This window comes from Xyrauchen texanus, chromosome 48 (genome assembly GCF_025860055.1).
Source record: "Xyrauchen texanus isolate HMW12.3.18 chromosome 48, RBS_HiC_50CHRs, whole genome shotgun sequence".
Lineage (NCBI taxonomy): Eukaryota > Metazoa > Chordata > Actinopteri > Cypriniformes > Catostomidae > Xyrauchen > Xyrauchen texanus.
In genome coordinates this window covers 9,374,498-9,389,726 of record NC_068323.1, presented here as the reverse complement: position 1 = coordinate 9,389,726, position 15,229 = coordinate 9,374,498, and the positions used below count along the sequence as shown (strand labels likewise).

At 39.1% G+C, this 15,229-nt stretch overlaps 1 protein-coding gene across 2 annotated transcripts; it reads right to left on the bottom strand.

Annotated features, from left to right (window-relative positions):
* Positions 1-602: 602 nt before the first annotated feature.
* On the bottom strand, positions 603-12,509 carry LOC127640026 (cyclin-T2-like). Of its 2 annotated transcripts, XM_052122400.1 has the most exons (9): positions 12,335-12,509; positions 10,997-11,078; positions 10,671-10,799; positions 8,374-8,434; positions 8,039-8,101; positions 7,487-7,532; positions 3,232-3,395; positions 3,035-3,105; positions 603-2,934 (listed from the first exon to the last, which is right to left on the bottom strand). In XM_052122400.1, exons 1-9 carry the CDS (start codon positions 12,493-12,495, stop codon positions 1,984-1,986), a joined length of 1,728 nt encoding a protein of 575 aa, XP_051978360.1. In that variant the 5' UTR covers positions 12,496-12,509; the 3' UTR covers positions 603-1,983. The 2 variants fall into 2 exon arrangements, 1 of the variants encoding a protein (XP_051978360.1); XR_007970051.1 differs by lacking the exons at positions 603-2,934; positions 3,035-3,105 and having other exon boundaries at positions 3,249-3,395; positions 7,167-7,532.
* Between the last annotated feature and the right edge of the window lie 2,720 nt (positions 12,510-15,229).

Sequence of the window (15,229 nt, the reverse complement as noted above, 5' to 3'; positions counted from 1 at the left end):
ACTTACATTGGAAGTGTATGGGGCCAGTCCTCTAAACGTAAAATCGCATGCTAACCTTTTTCTGTGTAGTTTCCAATTTTACAATCTTGTTGCCACGGCAACTTAACGCCCTAAAACGATTGCAAAAACGGTAATTTAACCAGCTTTACAGCTCAATGAATTTACGTAAGTGCTTTTATAAAATGATAAGCTTCACATATCTGCCTTTAAACACTCCAAAAATTGGCCCCCATTCACTTCCACTGCAAGTGGTTCACTGAAACCTCTTTCTTTTTAAATAGGGACATGTCAAAAAGTGTTGTAGCAATCAACAAAACATTTTTATTCCACAAATGTGTAACGGTAGCCCGCTGTTCAGTGTGTAAACCTCACTCCCCTGGCCTCAAGAGGCAAACTAGCGACTGACGCTAGGGGCTGTAGCCTTTAGCCTCCTTGTTGGCACACCCGCCTCCCATGCCGGTTTGAATCCCGCTCGGAACGGGGCAATTAGGACGTGTTACAAATGCGGTCAACTGAACTGAACATGTACTGAACTCAAAATGTTCCTTTAAACGGTTCCAAGTGAAGGATGAATATCACAAAATCATCACAAACCATTTAGATAAGCAATTTTATTGGATGTTTATTAGACAATCCAACATCATCCATACAGACTTCGATCTAACACTATTATCAAGAATTGTAGCATTCCAATTCAAATCAAATGTAAAAAATTACAGACACCAATAAGTTTCATACAGTTCCACTGGTGGGCAAACACTGAGGCACAACCTTTGGTGAATGGAGGTTAAAACAGCATGACAAAACACTCTTTAAACGGAAATATAAATCCAGGCCACATACAGAGTGAGTTCCCAGAGTTTCTCCTCTTTATCTCTATTCAAACCAATAAAAACAGGGAAAGGAAATTGACTGCGGGTTCATGTGATTTGGCAGCCCCCTATCTAACCAATCAGAATCAGCAGCTAATTAGGAGAGGAGACAAGAACAGAATATCTTGAATTCTGAGCAAGTCCCTAATACAGATTAGATGAAATGGGACACAAAAAAAAAATATTTGTTTGATTAAATCGGTCAGTTAAGGCTCAAAAATACACCACAATGAACAGAACAGATCAGGCGAGAATTCTGGGACGTGATCTTATCCATTCAAACCTGGTACACAATTTGAAAAACAGAAAATACCCACAATGCTCTCCTCTCGATTTCAGAAACGGGTGAAACGTTTTGATTACCACAATACCACTACCTTAAAGGGTCGATAAAGCGAAGTGGAATTACGTCAGTAAAGTTTTCAAATCTGAAGACAAACAGTTACTATGCAATTCAGTTCACCGTTTTAACAAAACAACCAAAAAAAAGAAAGATAACGTTACAGTATGTAAATGTAAAATACACAGAGATATAGTGGAATATGTGGTCAGGTATTTGCGATTCGGAAAAAACATGTCATTTCCGCTAGAATCCTCGAAATCAACATTTCAACTGTTACAATTCAACTTGGGTTGTTTTTCACCTTAGAAACGTCCAAACCTGAGCATTTGTGAAATATTTAGACATAGATATATCGATACAAATAACAGTGAACAGATATCTGCACCTTCCTTTTGTAAACAGTCACACCTTTCTATTTTCATCCCTTTGATTAACGAAATAAAAACATGAACCAGGCATAAAGAACATATACATATTCGCTTCACATCGTGTTTAACCACCTAAAACAAAAAATGACCAGAGGCATTTCGCAATCCGTTCACATTTCTTAGAAAGCTCGTAAATACACATTTGTAGTACGTTAAACACAACCTTCATTTTTTTTTTTCCTCTCTTTTTTTCATTTTAAATTCAGCGATAAAACATTATAAAATCAAAAAGTGACTATGACATGTAACGGACGACTGATTCTTGCATAAAGTTAGCTCAAGAGAGACAATCGCACATTTTTTGAGGTTTCGCGCAAAATCGTTCGATTTCTTCACTAATCTAGAAATTGTGTGCATTTAATAGAGAATCAAGCATATTAAAAGTGTCTTCGTAATCCATGTGTGGACCGTTATTAATTAAAGCAGCATTGGGTTCAGAACTCTGCCCCTCCCCCAGCCTCCTGTCAATCTTCGCCAAATGGCCGTGGCCTAGCGGTTGGCTGACAGATATGGAGGCAGAGGAGGAGTGGCTCTTGGAAGATCTGTGAGTTTTGGACGATGAATGGTGATGGTGGTGGTGATGGTGGCCACTGTGTGTGTGAGAGTGTGTGCGCGTATGCGACGAGTCGTTTCTCTGCACTTTGTGCGATGAATGTTCACGATGTTTCTCGTGGCTGGAGCGCGGACTGTGTCGGCTTTTACTGCTGCTGCTGCTTCCGCTACTTTCCGATGAAACCTTGATCTTCATCTTCAGTTCTTCCTGACTGGCGGAACCATTTTCCAACGATGACGGGTGCCGTCGTTTGAGCGACCCGCTTTTCAATGGTCGCTCCTGTACTTGCGAACACTTCACCCTGACTGAAGTAGATTGTTCGGACGTTAAATGCCCATGTTTGCGATGGTCACTCTCGTCGTCTTCGTGTCTGCGTCTTTGCTCCAAATCAGCCACCTGTTTTTCGCGGTATTTCTCTAGAGTAAGTTTCTCAGGGGCGAGAGATGCCGAGCTATGTCCATGTTTGCTAACTGGCGCCCCCTGGAGCGCTAAGAAAGCATCGGCGCTCAGGGCAACTGGTGCTGGAAAGCAGAAGGAAGAATCCTGCAAGTTCGACAGGCCGTTGAGAGCCAACGAAACCCCATCCAATGGGAAAGAGGTGGAAGGTTCAGAATACAAGCCCCCTCGGATGTCACACATGCTCGACATCAATGAGGTGTCAAGGTTTAGAGAAGGTGCCTGGAAGGGACTATCCATTGATTGGTTGTCGAGTTTTGGTTTCTTGGCAGCTTGCGTCGCCTTAACAGGAACAAAAAAAGATAATTAAAATAAAATTGCCAGACATATTTGTGGGTCATTGAGGTTTGAGATGTAGTGTATTAATTTATTTAAAACTTACCCGCCAGTTTCGGATTCTTTTTAATCTACTTGGGGTTTTCTCCAAGATCTGTAGAAACTCATGCGTCAGGTCTACAAAAACAGAGAGATGAATTTTATGGTTACATCGGCCCATTTTGCACAACTAGTTTTTGCTCTTTATGTAGAATCAAACTGGTTCAGACCAACTGGTTCATACAAATCATGTCATGGACTTACCATCAAGAAGTTGCAGTGTCACAGTCCGGTCCACATATTCCCACCAGTGTTTACCATCTGAAGAGACTGGGATCTCCCAGTTGGACCACTTGCAGGCCAGGTGAATACAAACACACGCCACCACTGTGGGTTTGTGCTGCAAGCAGAAGGTGGTCAGGTGTAGACTGTAAAAGAGAAAACAGACACAAAAAACAATATTTTACAAACGAAGTGAGCACAAAATGTGTCCTCTTGACTATAACAACCTTTTAATGGCTGAAAATGTCCATTCCTCTACTGTAATCATCTGTCATTTCACATTTCATAATAATTTCATTATTTCACAGCTTGCAATCCAGTCGAGAGTGTTTACTATAAAGTTATGCTGCAAATCAAAATGGTATGTAATTGTCCAACAAGATTTGCAATGTGGAGTCAAACACAAAACAAAGGAAATAATCTATGCGTGTGCCACATTAACTCATCCACAGACCAACACGCCAAACATTATAGTTTGACAATTAAATAAGACCCATGTTTGTTCAATATGGGGTGGTGGAAACATAATGGTTAAACATTCAGGCAGCAAACTAAAAGGCTGCAGGTTTGATCACAACATGGCATCACTAGAGTACAGAATACAACTGCTCAAGAAAGGAAAAACATCAGAGTTCAATGGGGGATCGTCCCTAAATTTAGCGTCATATAAATTGCTATGCACAAAAAGCTTTACAAATTTTATGGCACTGAGAATAGTTCTCAATTGAGAATAATAATGAATAAACCACTTGAATGTAAAATATAGCTAACCACGAATTACTGTCCATGTAACAGAAAAGTTCTCAATTCAAATTAAGGTAAATTAATGAAAAAAGATAATTTTCAAGATTTAAATTATTGATTGAACCACCAAATGTAGTTCTCAAATAACAAATTAAGGTAAATCAACTAATAAAATGTAAAACAAATTATAATTTCCAAAGTAAAACAAACCGTACCACAGATTATCATCCACATTTTGAAATAACTCTAAATAATAAATTAAATCAACTATCAAAAAAAAAGGAAGAAAAAAAAAAAGGGATGCACCGATATGACACTTTTTGGCAGATACCGATTTTAATAAAAAACCTATACACCAATACAGATTTTTGCCACTTTAATTTGTCTTCAGATCACTTTTTTACTCAGTACTTTCAGAAAGTATTCAAACCCCTTAATTTCACATTTTGTTATGTTGCAGCCATGTGCTAATATGCTTTAAATGAATATTTTTTTCACATCAATCAACACTCCGTACCCCATAAAGAAAGCAAAAACCAAATATTTTATAACTTTGCAAATGTATTAAAAAGAAAAAACTGAAATATAAAATTTTTGACATAAGTATTTAGACGCTTTGCTGTGACACTTGAAACTTGGCTCAGGTGCATCCCATTTATCTGGATCATTCTTCTACACTTTGATTAGAGTCCACCTGTGGCAAATTCAATTGATTGGACATGATTTGGAAAGGCACTCACCTATATAAGGTCTCACAGCTGAAAATGCATATCAGAGCAAGTACAAAGCCATGAGGTCAACAGAACTGCCTGCAGAGCTCAGAGACAAGATTGTTTTGAGGCACAGATCTGGGGCTCAAAAATATCAGCTGCACTGAAGGTTCCCAAGTGGAACAGTGGCCTCCATAAGTTTGGAACAACCAGGACTCTTCCTAGAGCTGGCAACCCGGCCAAACCAAGCAATCGGGGAGAAGAGCCTTGGTAAGAGAGGTGACCAAGAACCCGATGGTCACTCTAGATCACGATGGTCAGCTTCAGAAATCACGTGTGGATATGGGTGAAACTTACAGAAGGACAACCATCATTGCAACACTCCACCAATCTGGACTTTATGGCAGAGAGGCCAGACAAAATTCCCATAAAAAAAGCACCTAATGGACTCAGACTGAAACAAGAGTCTCTGGTCTGATGAAATGAAGTGTTTGGCCTCAATTCCAAGCATCATGTCTGGAGGAAACTAGGCAATGCTCATTACCTGCGCAATACCATCCCAACGGTGAAGCATGGTGGTGGCAGCATCATGATGTGTTAGGGTTTGAAGGAAAGTTAAAAACAGCAAAATACAGAGAAAACCTGTACCAGAGCGCTCAGGACCTCAGACTGGACCTTCCAACAGGACAATGACCCTGAGCACACAGCCAAAATAACTCAAGAGTGGCTTAGGGACAACTCTGTAAAAGTCCTTGAATGGACCAGTCAAGTCCAGACTTGAACCCAATTGAACATCTCTGGAGAGACCTGAAAATGGCTGTCCACCAATGGTCACCATCCTGCAGAGAAGAATGGCATAAAATCCCCAAATCTAGGTATGCACAGCTTGTTGCATCATTCCCAAAAAGACTTGAGGCTGTAACCGATGCCAAAGGTGCATCAACAACATACTGAGTTAAGGGTCTGAAAAAAATGTCAATATGATATTTCAGTTTTTCTTTTTAATAAATTTGCAAAGTTATCATAAATCAGTTTTTTGCTTTGTCATTATAGAGGTATGTAGATTGATGTGAAAAAATCTATAATTGAAAGCATTTTAGCATAAGGCTGCAACATTACAAAATGTGAAAAAAAATTGAAGGGGTCTAAATACTTTCAATAAATAATTCCCATTGAACATGGATTGGATCTATTGAACACACGACAGGCCAACATTTTAAAATAAAGCCACAAAGATAAATAGGAGATAAAATGATAAAAAAAGATTAATAAAATAACTAAACATCATAGCATGATGATTGATGTGAAAAATGCTTATGTTGTACTTCTAAAACACTTTCACACTTTTGTTTTTGTAGTTCAAAACAACAAAACTCACATTTTGCACGTGAGCACAATATATTAGAAATTCATACTATGTACGGGTTTGGCAATTCCACTGAAATGCCAACCACATCATGGAAAAATAACAAGTTACCAAAAGGAACAAAATTCCTTTAAATTCTATCGTGGTAAATTCTATAATGGATTATTGATATTGCCATCTAGACCAGTAGAGGGCGCCGCTTGCTCACACAGCGCTGACTGAAGCACAGAAATGCAGCTTACATTTTAAAATGCAGCCTTTAAAGTTTTAGTTATCATGCAAGACTTCATTGTGATTTTAATCTCAACTCAATCAATCGTGCAACCTTAATGGATGCCATACCAGAGTCTCAGAATTCAAAGCATTTTGGATGGTTTTAACTCATGTGTGGGTAAGTGACATGTCTGTAATGCCAGTTTGTCCTCAATGTGAGAATGAGAAAGAATGGTGCCAACCCTTCTATCATTCTTTCTGGATTGTGCATTTGAATTCAGAGTTTTAACAAAGTGTGTCGAAAATTAATTAGAACTAAACCATTGTTTTTTACAGTATATCGGTGTTTTGATGCTTAACCGATATGCTGGTTTTAATTTGGCAAATACTTCTCTAATAAATATCAGCGGTTGATACGTCGGTGCATCCCTAGTAAAAAGAAAACCACAGATTATCGTCCACCTAAAATCAAAAATCAAGGAAAATCAACTATAAAATGACAATACATAGTTAAAGATTAAAAACAAACAAACTACAGACTATTGTCCACTTATCAGAATAGTTCTCGATTATAAATTAAATAATTATGAAATGTTAAGGACAAAAAAAAAAAAAAAAAAAAAAGTACATTCTAAATAGACTCTAGTCCAGTAAATCAAGTATTTTAACAAAATATATTTCCGAGGTCAACAATTTACAGTTTTAAAGCAGATTAACTATTAATAAGTCAAATTATGACAGCAAATGCCTATTTAAATATTAATTTATCATATTAATTCGCACTTAAAAAAAAAAAGGTGTATATATTTTTTTATTTGTTATTTTATTTAAATTATTTTTCTTAAATTAAGGTAAGAAAAAATAATGCACACTGCGGTACTTACCGTGACGATCTCTAAGTTTACCCCCTTTGAACCCTGTGCTGATATTCAGGCAACCAATTGAGTTATTGTCCTATGCACTCTCAATGTATCTATTAGCACCTCTACACTGCAGGCAGTGCATTCAACCTTCTGCGCCAACGGCAAGCCCTCCGTACATTACACCGCACTGCGCCGGACAAGCGAGACGCCCCCGTACCATAAGGGAGAGGGACATCCGCGCCCAGGCGCGAGAGGGAGTTGGACACAGGAAGGAGAACCCTGCAGAACAGGAAGTTATAGGGTGCCATGGCAGTGCAACAAATAGGGGTCAGGGTATCAACCTGTTGGTAGCCATGAAATAGGAGGTCTGGGCCAAGTCCTTGCTCGCTATGGAGAAAAAAAACAACAAAAAAAAAAAACAGAGTTAGTCAGGATACAGTGAATTTTACACTGCAACTCTTCTACGAAACACTTCAATCGATGTTTGCCTTTTTGGTGGGCTGGGATTATAGTATTTCCAGAGGTGCGTAACAGAAGTGAAACTTTTTTTTTTTTTACATTTTTTCATTGCACCAAAATTGTGCATTACTAGATTTTGTTTTACCATTTACTCTTTCTTGGAAACTCGCAGTAAAATTTAGCCTCATGTATGGGTGAATTATATACGACAATAATATCTGGGTCAGACAAATAAAGTAGAAATTTCGTTGCTTTGATTTTTAAGTAAACGGATAGCAGCCCCAGGATGCAATTTATCGACAAAAGAGCACTCAAAAAGGCAGAACAATAACTGAGCCAGTAGTTTGAGGTGCAGCCAACATTTTTTACAGAGAAAACAAATAAGTCATGAGAGAGAGAGAAAGGATGAAAAAGCAAAAGATGGAAGAATCTACCTCGCACTAGCTGGGAACATCTCACCACATCTGTGTGTGGATGCTCTATTGTAATCTCAAACCCTGAAACAAAATCACTGGTTAGAGACACACATAATAGGCTGACACAGTCAGAAAACCATGCTTTAAATTACCAAATCATGGAAGTATAATTTAACTTTAACACCCTCTACAGATACTGAATATTTCAAGCTATATTAAGCCAAAAAAATAAAAACGATATTCCAATTTCACAATCTCCGAAATAGACAAATCGCACAGCAGTGGTCAAATAGACAGATGCATGTTCAGCGCATTCATGAAGATGGACACTGGAACTTTGACTCAGCACTTACCGAGTGTCTGCAACACTATGGTCTCCAACAGCACCAGCTCTTGGGCTTGCTGGAGATACGCCTGTGGTTCAACACACAATAATTAGACCAAATGATGTTCTCTGCGGTCATTCAGGGCTAGACATTAAGCATTGTCATGTGCTTGTCCTTCGGACAATAAAATTGGTCATTCACTTGTCAGAGTAAAAAGTTACTTGTCAACAAAGGTGAGTAATGATGACTAAAAATGTTAACTGATAAAATCCTGAGAACCTTTCATTAGTGTTAATATTATTATAATGTACATTGTTATATACTTATTAAAATTGAGATTCACATGGCAGAGAAAATTCCTGATGGAACCTAGATGGAGCTCATGAAAGATGGGAGATGTAACGGGTGCATAAGTCTGGATTAGGGGTTTATATTCACTCTACTGATGCCATTATTACAAAAAAGGCTTTTGCAAATTCTGCCTTTCTTGCTGTATTATGAGTGAGCACCACGATGTGACGAGACAAACTTCGATCTCTCCGACATTGCACACTTGCGATGAAGACAGCTTTGTAGATTATAAACGGGAGCAATAGTTCCATTACATCGCCCACTTATAGAGACGTGGTGCAACACCATTCACATGTCCAATTAAAGAGTTTATACCCGTTAATATACTGTTTGTAAAATCTAAAGTGCAGTAAATATGCTAGCAGTCACAAGCTGCTGAACGCTGCACCACGAGTGAAGGCGAGAGAGGGAGACAGGGCGATGTGATAGAGGGAATTCCCACATTTAAAATTAAATGATAAAATTATGCTCAATACCCACAATCCCGCACTATTGATAACATTTGTTATTGAGATTTTAATCAGGCTATTTGTCCGGTCGATTAAGTAAAATTCTCTTTACCTTGCACGTTTAAAATTCGAATAGTCCCAGACAAGCGTTAACCATCTTATCACGTGGCTTGTTGAGCGCGTTTACCGCGGAGACATAATGCGTGTGGAGGCTTCACGCTATTCTACGTGTCATCCACGCAAGATTCACCACAAGCCCCACATTATAGCGACCATGAGGAGGTTAAAGAGCAACATGCAGGTTGAATTTATAACTGAATTAATACTTTATATTGTCTGCAGAGGTCTTTTAAAAACACATATGTAGAAATTACTAATGAAATGTCATTTGATGTAGAGATTTTGATGAAAATGTGCTAGGCTCTGGAATACGCCTTTCCCGCTAACAACGCGTCATATGACGTAGGGCGAGGCAAACAAAAGAGCTCGCGGTCAGCTCTCATTGTGGGTGTTGATGTAGTTAGAGCAGTACAGAAAGTTTTAGAGAAGCCATAATGGTAAATTATTGTGTTTGTGCTGGTTGCACGAATTCCAGCCTGTCAGGACATCGTGTCCATCATTTTCCTTCTACAAAAAACAAGGCTTTTCGGTCTTGGGTGCGTTTTGTGCAGGTGAAGAGAGCAGACTTCACTGCCGCGTCTGTTACCACACACTCGGTCGCTTGTGGCGCACATTTCACTCGGAGAATTATCGACCTGGAGATTTGTTGGAGTCTCGGATGGGATTTCGAGTAAGGACCACGTGAGGCTGATTACTGATGCTGTTCCCTCGGTGCACTCGATGGAATCAAGTCCACCGTCAAAGTTTACACCGGATTTTGGCGCGGGCTGGACTGGAGGACAAAGTGCTAACGTTAGCAGACATTCTGTGCAACGAAAACGACGACTTAGCAGAGTAAGTCTTACTTTTAATTATTTTAACTCGTAATTTGCTCATAATTATAGGCCTGTGGGCCATCATAGGCATGTTCGTCCACACCGGAGAGCTCGGTTTCTTCATTCGCATCCACTGGAACCTGAGCTTGAACTTGACCAGACTCCCTCGCCCATCGTCACTTCCGGTTAGTGCTTTATAGACGCGGAAGTTATTTTATCACAATTTATCTCAAAATATCGTTAATGGCTAAATATATATTACTCCAGTTCAGAAAATCTAGTTGTTTTACCATCAACATACACTATGCTATATAGGGGTGTCCAACCTGCATGTTGCTCTTTAACCCAACGTGACTCTACCTACACTAGCAACCAGGCCAATTGGTTGTATGTGAACGCACCATTAGTTGGTTTGAACATGAACACCGCACCGGTGTGAATATTTTGATATCACGGCGAGTCTAATACTGAGCTCATATGCAAAACTGTCAATTCTCCCTCATTATATTGGCTGAATTCTGCTGAATTAAGCAGCTGAACTGAAGGTTAGTCAGAGAAAACTACATTACCCATAATCCCCCATACTCACATTGCTCTTAGTATCCAGTGGAGGATCATGAGGGTTCAAGCAAGCATGTGCTACTTTAATGACGTGTTCCAGTTTTCTGGGCTGCTCCTCCACTTTAGCAGCCAAAAACAGTGTGGTGGGTGTGATTACCTGTGTCAAGAGAAAAAAAATTTATATTAAACCTTTTCAAGAAATAATAAAAATCAATGTTACAGTAAATTTATCAGTAAATCATTGAGAATGCGGAACGATCTAGATTCTGGAACAATACAGAGTCACCAAACAGAACAACAATGAAGAAAAAAAGACAAAGATATTTAGTAACAAACAATATAGAGAATACTCACATTTCTATGGAATTTTGTAAAGGAATTAAGAATATAAAATCTGTGCATGTAGACAATTGCGGTGTTAATTGTGAGCTGGGATCTGTGCAGTTTGATTAAGGAACACAAAAACACTCTGAAAGTCATAACTAATATAAAACTCTGTTGCATCATGTGACGAGGAGGTGGTCAGATTGGGCTGAATTGATCTAATCAGCCGGGAGGCACCAGTTCAAGAGAGAGAGCTTATCTGTTATTAAAATTTACATTGACTGTAAAGCCAATTCCCGCCGCCTCCTTGGCCCGTAACACATCATTAAAGGAATAATACACTCAAAAAAGACAATTCTCTCATCATTTACTCACCCTCATGCCATCCTATATGTAAATGAATTAATTTCTCCTGCACAACACAAAGATTTTTTTTTAAATATTTCAGCTCAGTAGGTCCATAAAATGCAAGTAAATGGTGGCCAGAACTTTGAGGCTCCAGAAAGCACATAAGGGCAACATAAAAGTAATCCAAATGACTCCATTGGTTCACTCCATGCCTTCTGTAAAAATATTATAGATGTGGTTGAGAAACATACATATTAAGAAATGTTTATTATAAATGGTCAAAGATAGAGACTTAAGAGTTAAAAATGACTTAAATATTGTTCTGTTTCTCACCCTTTAGCTTCAGAAGATATGGATTTAACCACTGGAGACGTTTGGATTACTTTTAAGCTGCCTTTATGTGCTTTTAGCACTTTAAAAGGTCTGATCACCGATCACTTGCATTGTATGAACCTACAGAGTTGAAATATTCTTCTAAAAATCTTAATTTGTGTTCTGCAGAAGAAAGTCAAGCAAATCTGGGATCTCATGAGGGTGAGTAAATTATGAGAATTTTCATTTAGGAGTGAACGATCCATTTTAACACACAAATCCCACCTGAACAACTCAAAATCCCAATTTACACCAATTCAATGTTGCTGATGAGTTTATAAAAAATAAATGAAACAAAACAGATAATTGATTAAAAGACCCTAAATGACGTTTAAGTAACTTATAATTTAGACAAATCTAGTACTTACCCATGTAACTACACTAACCATAGCAATTTACATAAACATAAAGCCACTGGATTAGCTTCGTGTTAGCAACACAAGTCTATTGGACACAATAGCCACATTTACACCCACAAATATACATTAGAAAGCACTAAAGACGCTCAGTTTTAGACATATGGGTGTTCGTTTTTCATTTTAAAGCATACAATTTGAAACTTGTACCACCATGTGATCAAAAGAAGCAGCGTGCTAAGTATGCTAACGGCTAACCCCGCTGTAATGTTGTTGTTTTTGAGAAGGATACACGTTTAATCTCTGTCCCATGTCCTGGATGAGGTTGGCGGCTTGTTGTCGGTATGAGAGCTCCCGGTCGGGCTCGACACCGCAGCGGCGGGACGGGGTGTTTTCGAGCTGTTCTTGGGTGAAGAGCCATTTACTTGAGCCCCGCTGCACGGCCGCCATCATCCCATCCGCTTCCGTCCGCACCGCGCTCAACAGCAGAATGATGTCATTGAGTCCGCAGAAACACGCGAACGAATGCACAGTCACGGTGCCCTGCAGCGACATATACTGGGCGGAGGTGGTATTGCAGCACTGAACGCAGTAGATATGCTGCATCGAGTGTTACGCATAGAAAATAGCTAGAACTAGAAGTTCTGCAATAGAGTGGAGCAGAGTAAAAAGTAGAGAAGAGTAAATACAACTTTAATAAATTTTCTGCACTGTTGCAACAGTAAAAATAGTTAGAGCTACACTCGAACAAAAAATCGACAAATATGCAACTCACAAAAGAAAAGAAACAACGTAAAGCAATTGTAGTTTATATACACGCGATGGCGCTGTTCTTCAGTCCTGCTGTTTTCCAGTTGTTGTGATTACCGTTTGACTATACAACGCACTATACAATATGTCCTCACAATATACACACTATAGCCATGTCCCAAATGACTCACTACACACAATGACCTTACAATATGCATTATGCATCATGCATTGCATGAATTTTAAAAGTGTGTATGGTCCCAAGTGCACTAAGTGTACAACATTCCTCACTCGTCCAGGTGCTCACAGTGAACTTCTTTTTGTAGCATTTTCAGTGTCTACTACTTGCGCAACTTACATTACAAAATGGCGTAGATTAGTGCAAAAGTGTACAGTTTGGTATGTACCTAATGTTTAGTCACACATATAATGTGCAACTGGTGAACTAAAACTTCAACCAATGTTTATTGTAAAACAAATGGCTCTGGCTCTAAATTCTGAGCCACGTTTACAGCCATTCTGAAATAGCGGATATGTGACCGGGCAGTTCTAGGATTGAATCCAGTGGTGGTTCTGGCTTACTTGGTGCCCTAGGCAAGTTCCGACATGGCACCCCCCTTAATATCAACAACAACAACATGAGAAACAGATCAATATTTAAGTCCTTTTTATACTCGAAACCTCCACTTTGACGTCTGAAAGCGTAAGTGGAGATTTAGAGTAAAAAGGGACTTAAATATCGATCTGTTTCTCGCCCACACCTATCATGTCTCTTCTGAAGACAAGGATTAAACCACTAGAGATTTATGGATTACTTATATGCCGCCTTTATGTGCTTTTTGGAGTTTCAAAGTTCTGGCCAAAATGCACTTGCATTTTATGGACATACAGAGCTGAAATATTCTTCTAAAATATTAATTTGTATTCTGCAAAAGAAAGAAAGTCATGTTTCTGGGATGGCACGAGGGTGAGTAATTGATGAGGGAATTTTCATTTTTGGGTGAACTATCCCTTTAAATAAACATACCTAGACAATGAATATAGAAATTGAGTAACTAATATATATATATATATATACATACATATGTGTGTGTGTGTGTGTGTGTCTACTGTATATACACATATACATGTATAATATAATATATAAATAATATGTATATTATTATATACATATATAGTCCGGTCAGGTACCCTGCCGTGCCATCCCAGAGAGCATTCCTGCCCTAGGCTGATGCCTATATTGCCTATATCAGGATCCGCTACTGATGTGATTTTTTGGGGGATCACGAGGAAAGATATAGGGCTTGTCACACTTGAAAACTTTAACCCCAGGTTATTCTAAAGCCCGGGTAAACAGAATCCTGTGTTACCTGTTTCATGTTTCACACTGTTCATACTTTACCCTGGATTAATAATTAATCCAGGGTATTCATGTTCCGATGTTTCACACTGTACATTTGTAAACCCTGGGGTTAAAGTTCTTATTTGCATATTTGCGGTAACCGATCAGACGAATGCCGCATGCATCGGACACGCAAACTGTCAATGGGTGTACGGAACGACTCCAGCCAGCAACCAAATTGGCCCGGTTGCTAGGGAGGGCTCCTCGCGGCCTCAATTAGTGGTTCTTGCTCTCAATGGGGCGTGTTGTAAGTTGTGCGTAGATCGCGGCGAGTAGCATGAGCCTCCACATGCTGTGAATCATGCACGATGAGCCACGGTATGCGCGGATTGACGGTATCAGAAGTGAAGGCAACTGAGACTTGTCCTCCGCCACCCGGATTGAGGTGAGTAACCGCGCCACCAGGAGGACAAGGTGGGCATTCCACATTGGGAGAAAAGGGGATAAAAAATACATAAAAAAGAGGTAAGTACTGAGGCATTATTTGATTGGTTGTCTGTTTTTAAACAACTTTCTAAAACATTCTAACACTGTATAACTTCCAGCTTTACCTGGGATTAAAACGGGGTTTAGAATGAAAATAACCCGGGGTTAAGCGCAGTGTGAAAAGCCCTTAGGGGAGCAGTGTCCCCCCCAGCCCCCTCCTTAGATCCGGCCATGTATGTGACTGCACATCAATTTAATTCTAAATCAATTGCTTGGCAAATGTTAACATGTTAATAAACCATATGGCTTGGGCGGAAGAATTATTATTAGCATTTTTATTTATATTAAAATATTATTTAAAAAATGACGTAACAAGACTGGAACTTTCTGTTCTCATGTTGCTGTTGTCGCTGTTTTAAAAAAAATCATAAGCCACAGGAGGGTGTGCTTGTATTACATTCAAAAATGTTTTCCTAATGTATTTTTCTTGATAAAGCAATCTTCAGTGTTACCGTACCGTTACTAAAACTATTTGTTTTGGCGCTTTTTTTCCCGGATGTATTTTGCGGTTTAAGCCCGCCTGACTGAGCTCGTCCTCGCGCTGTTTAC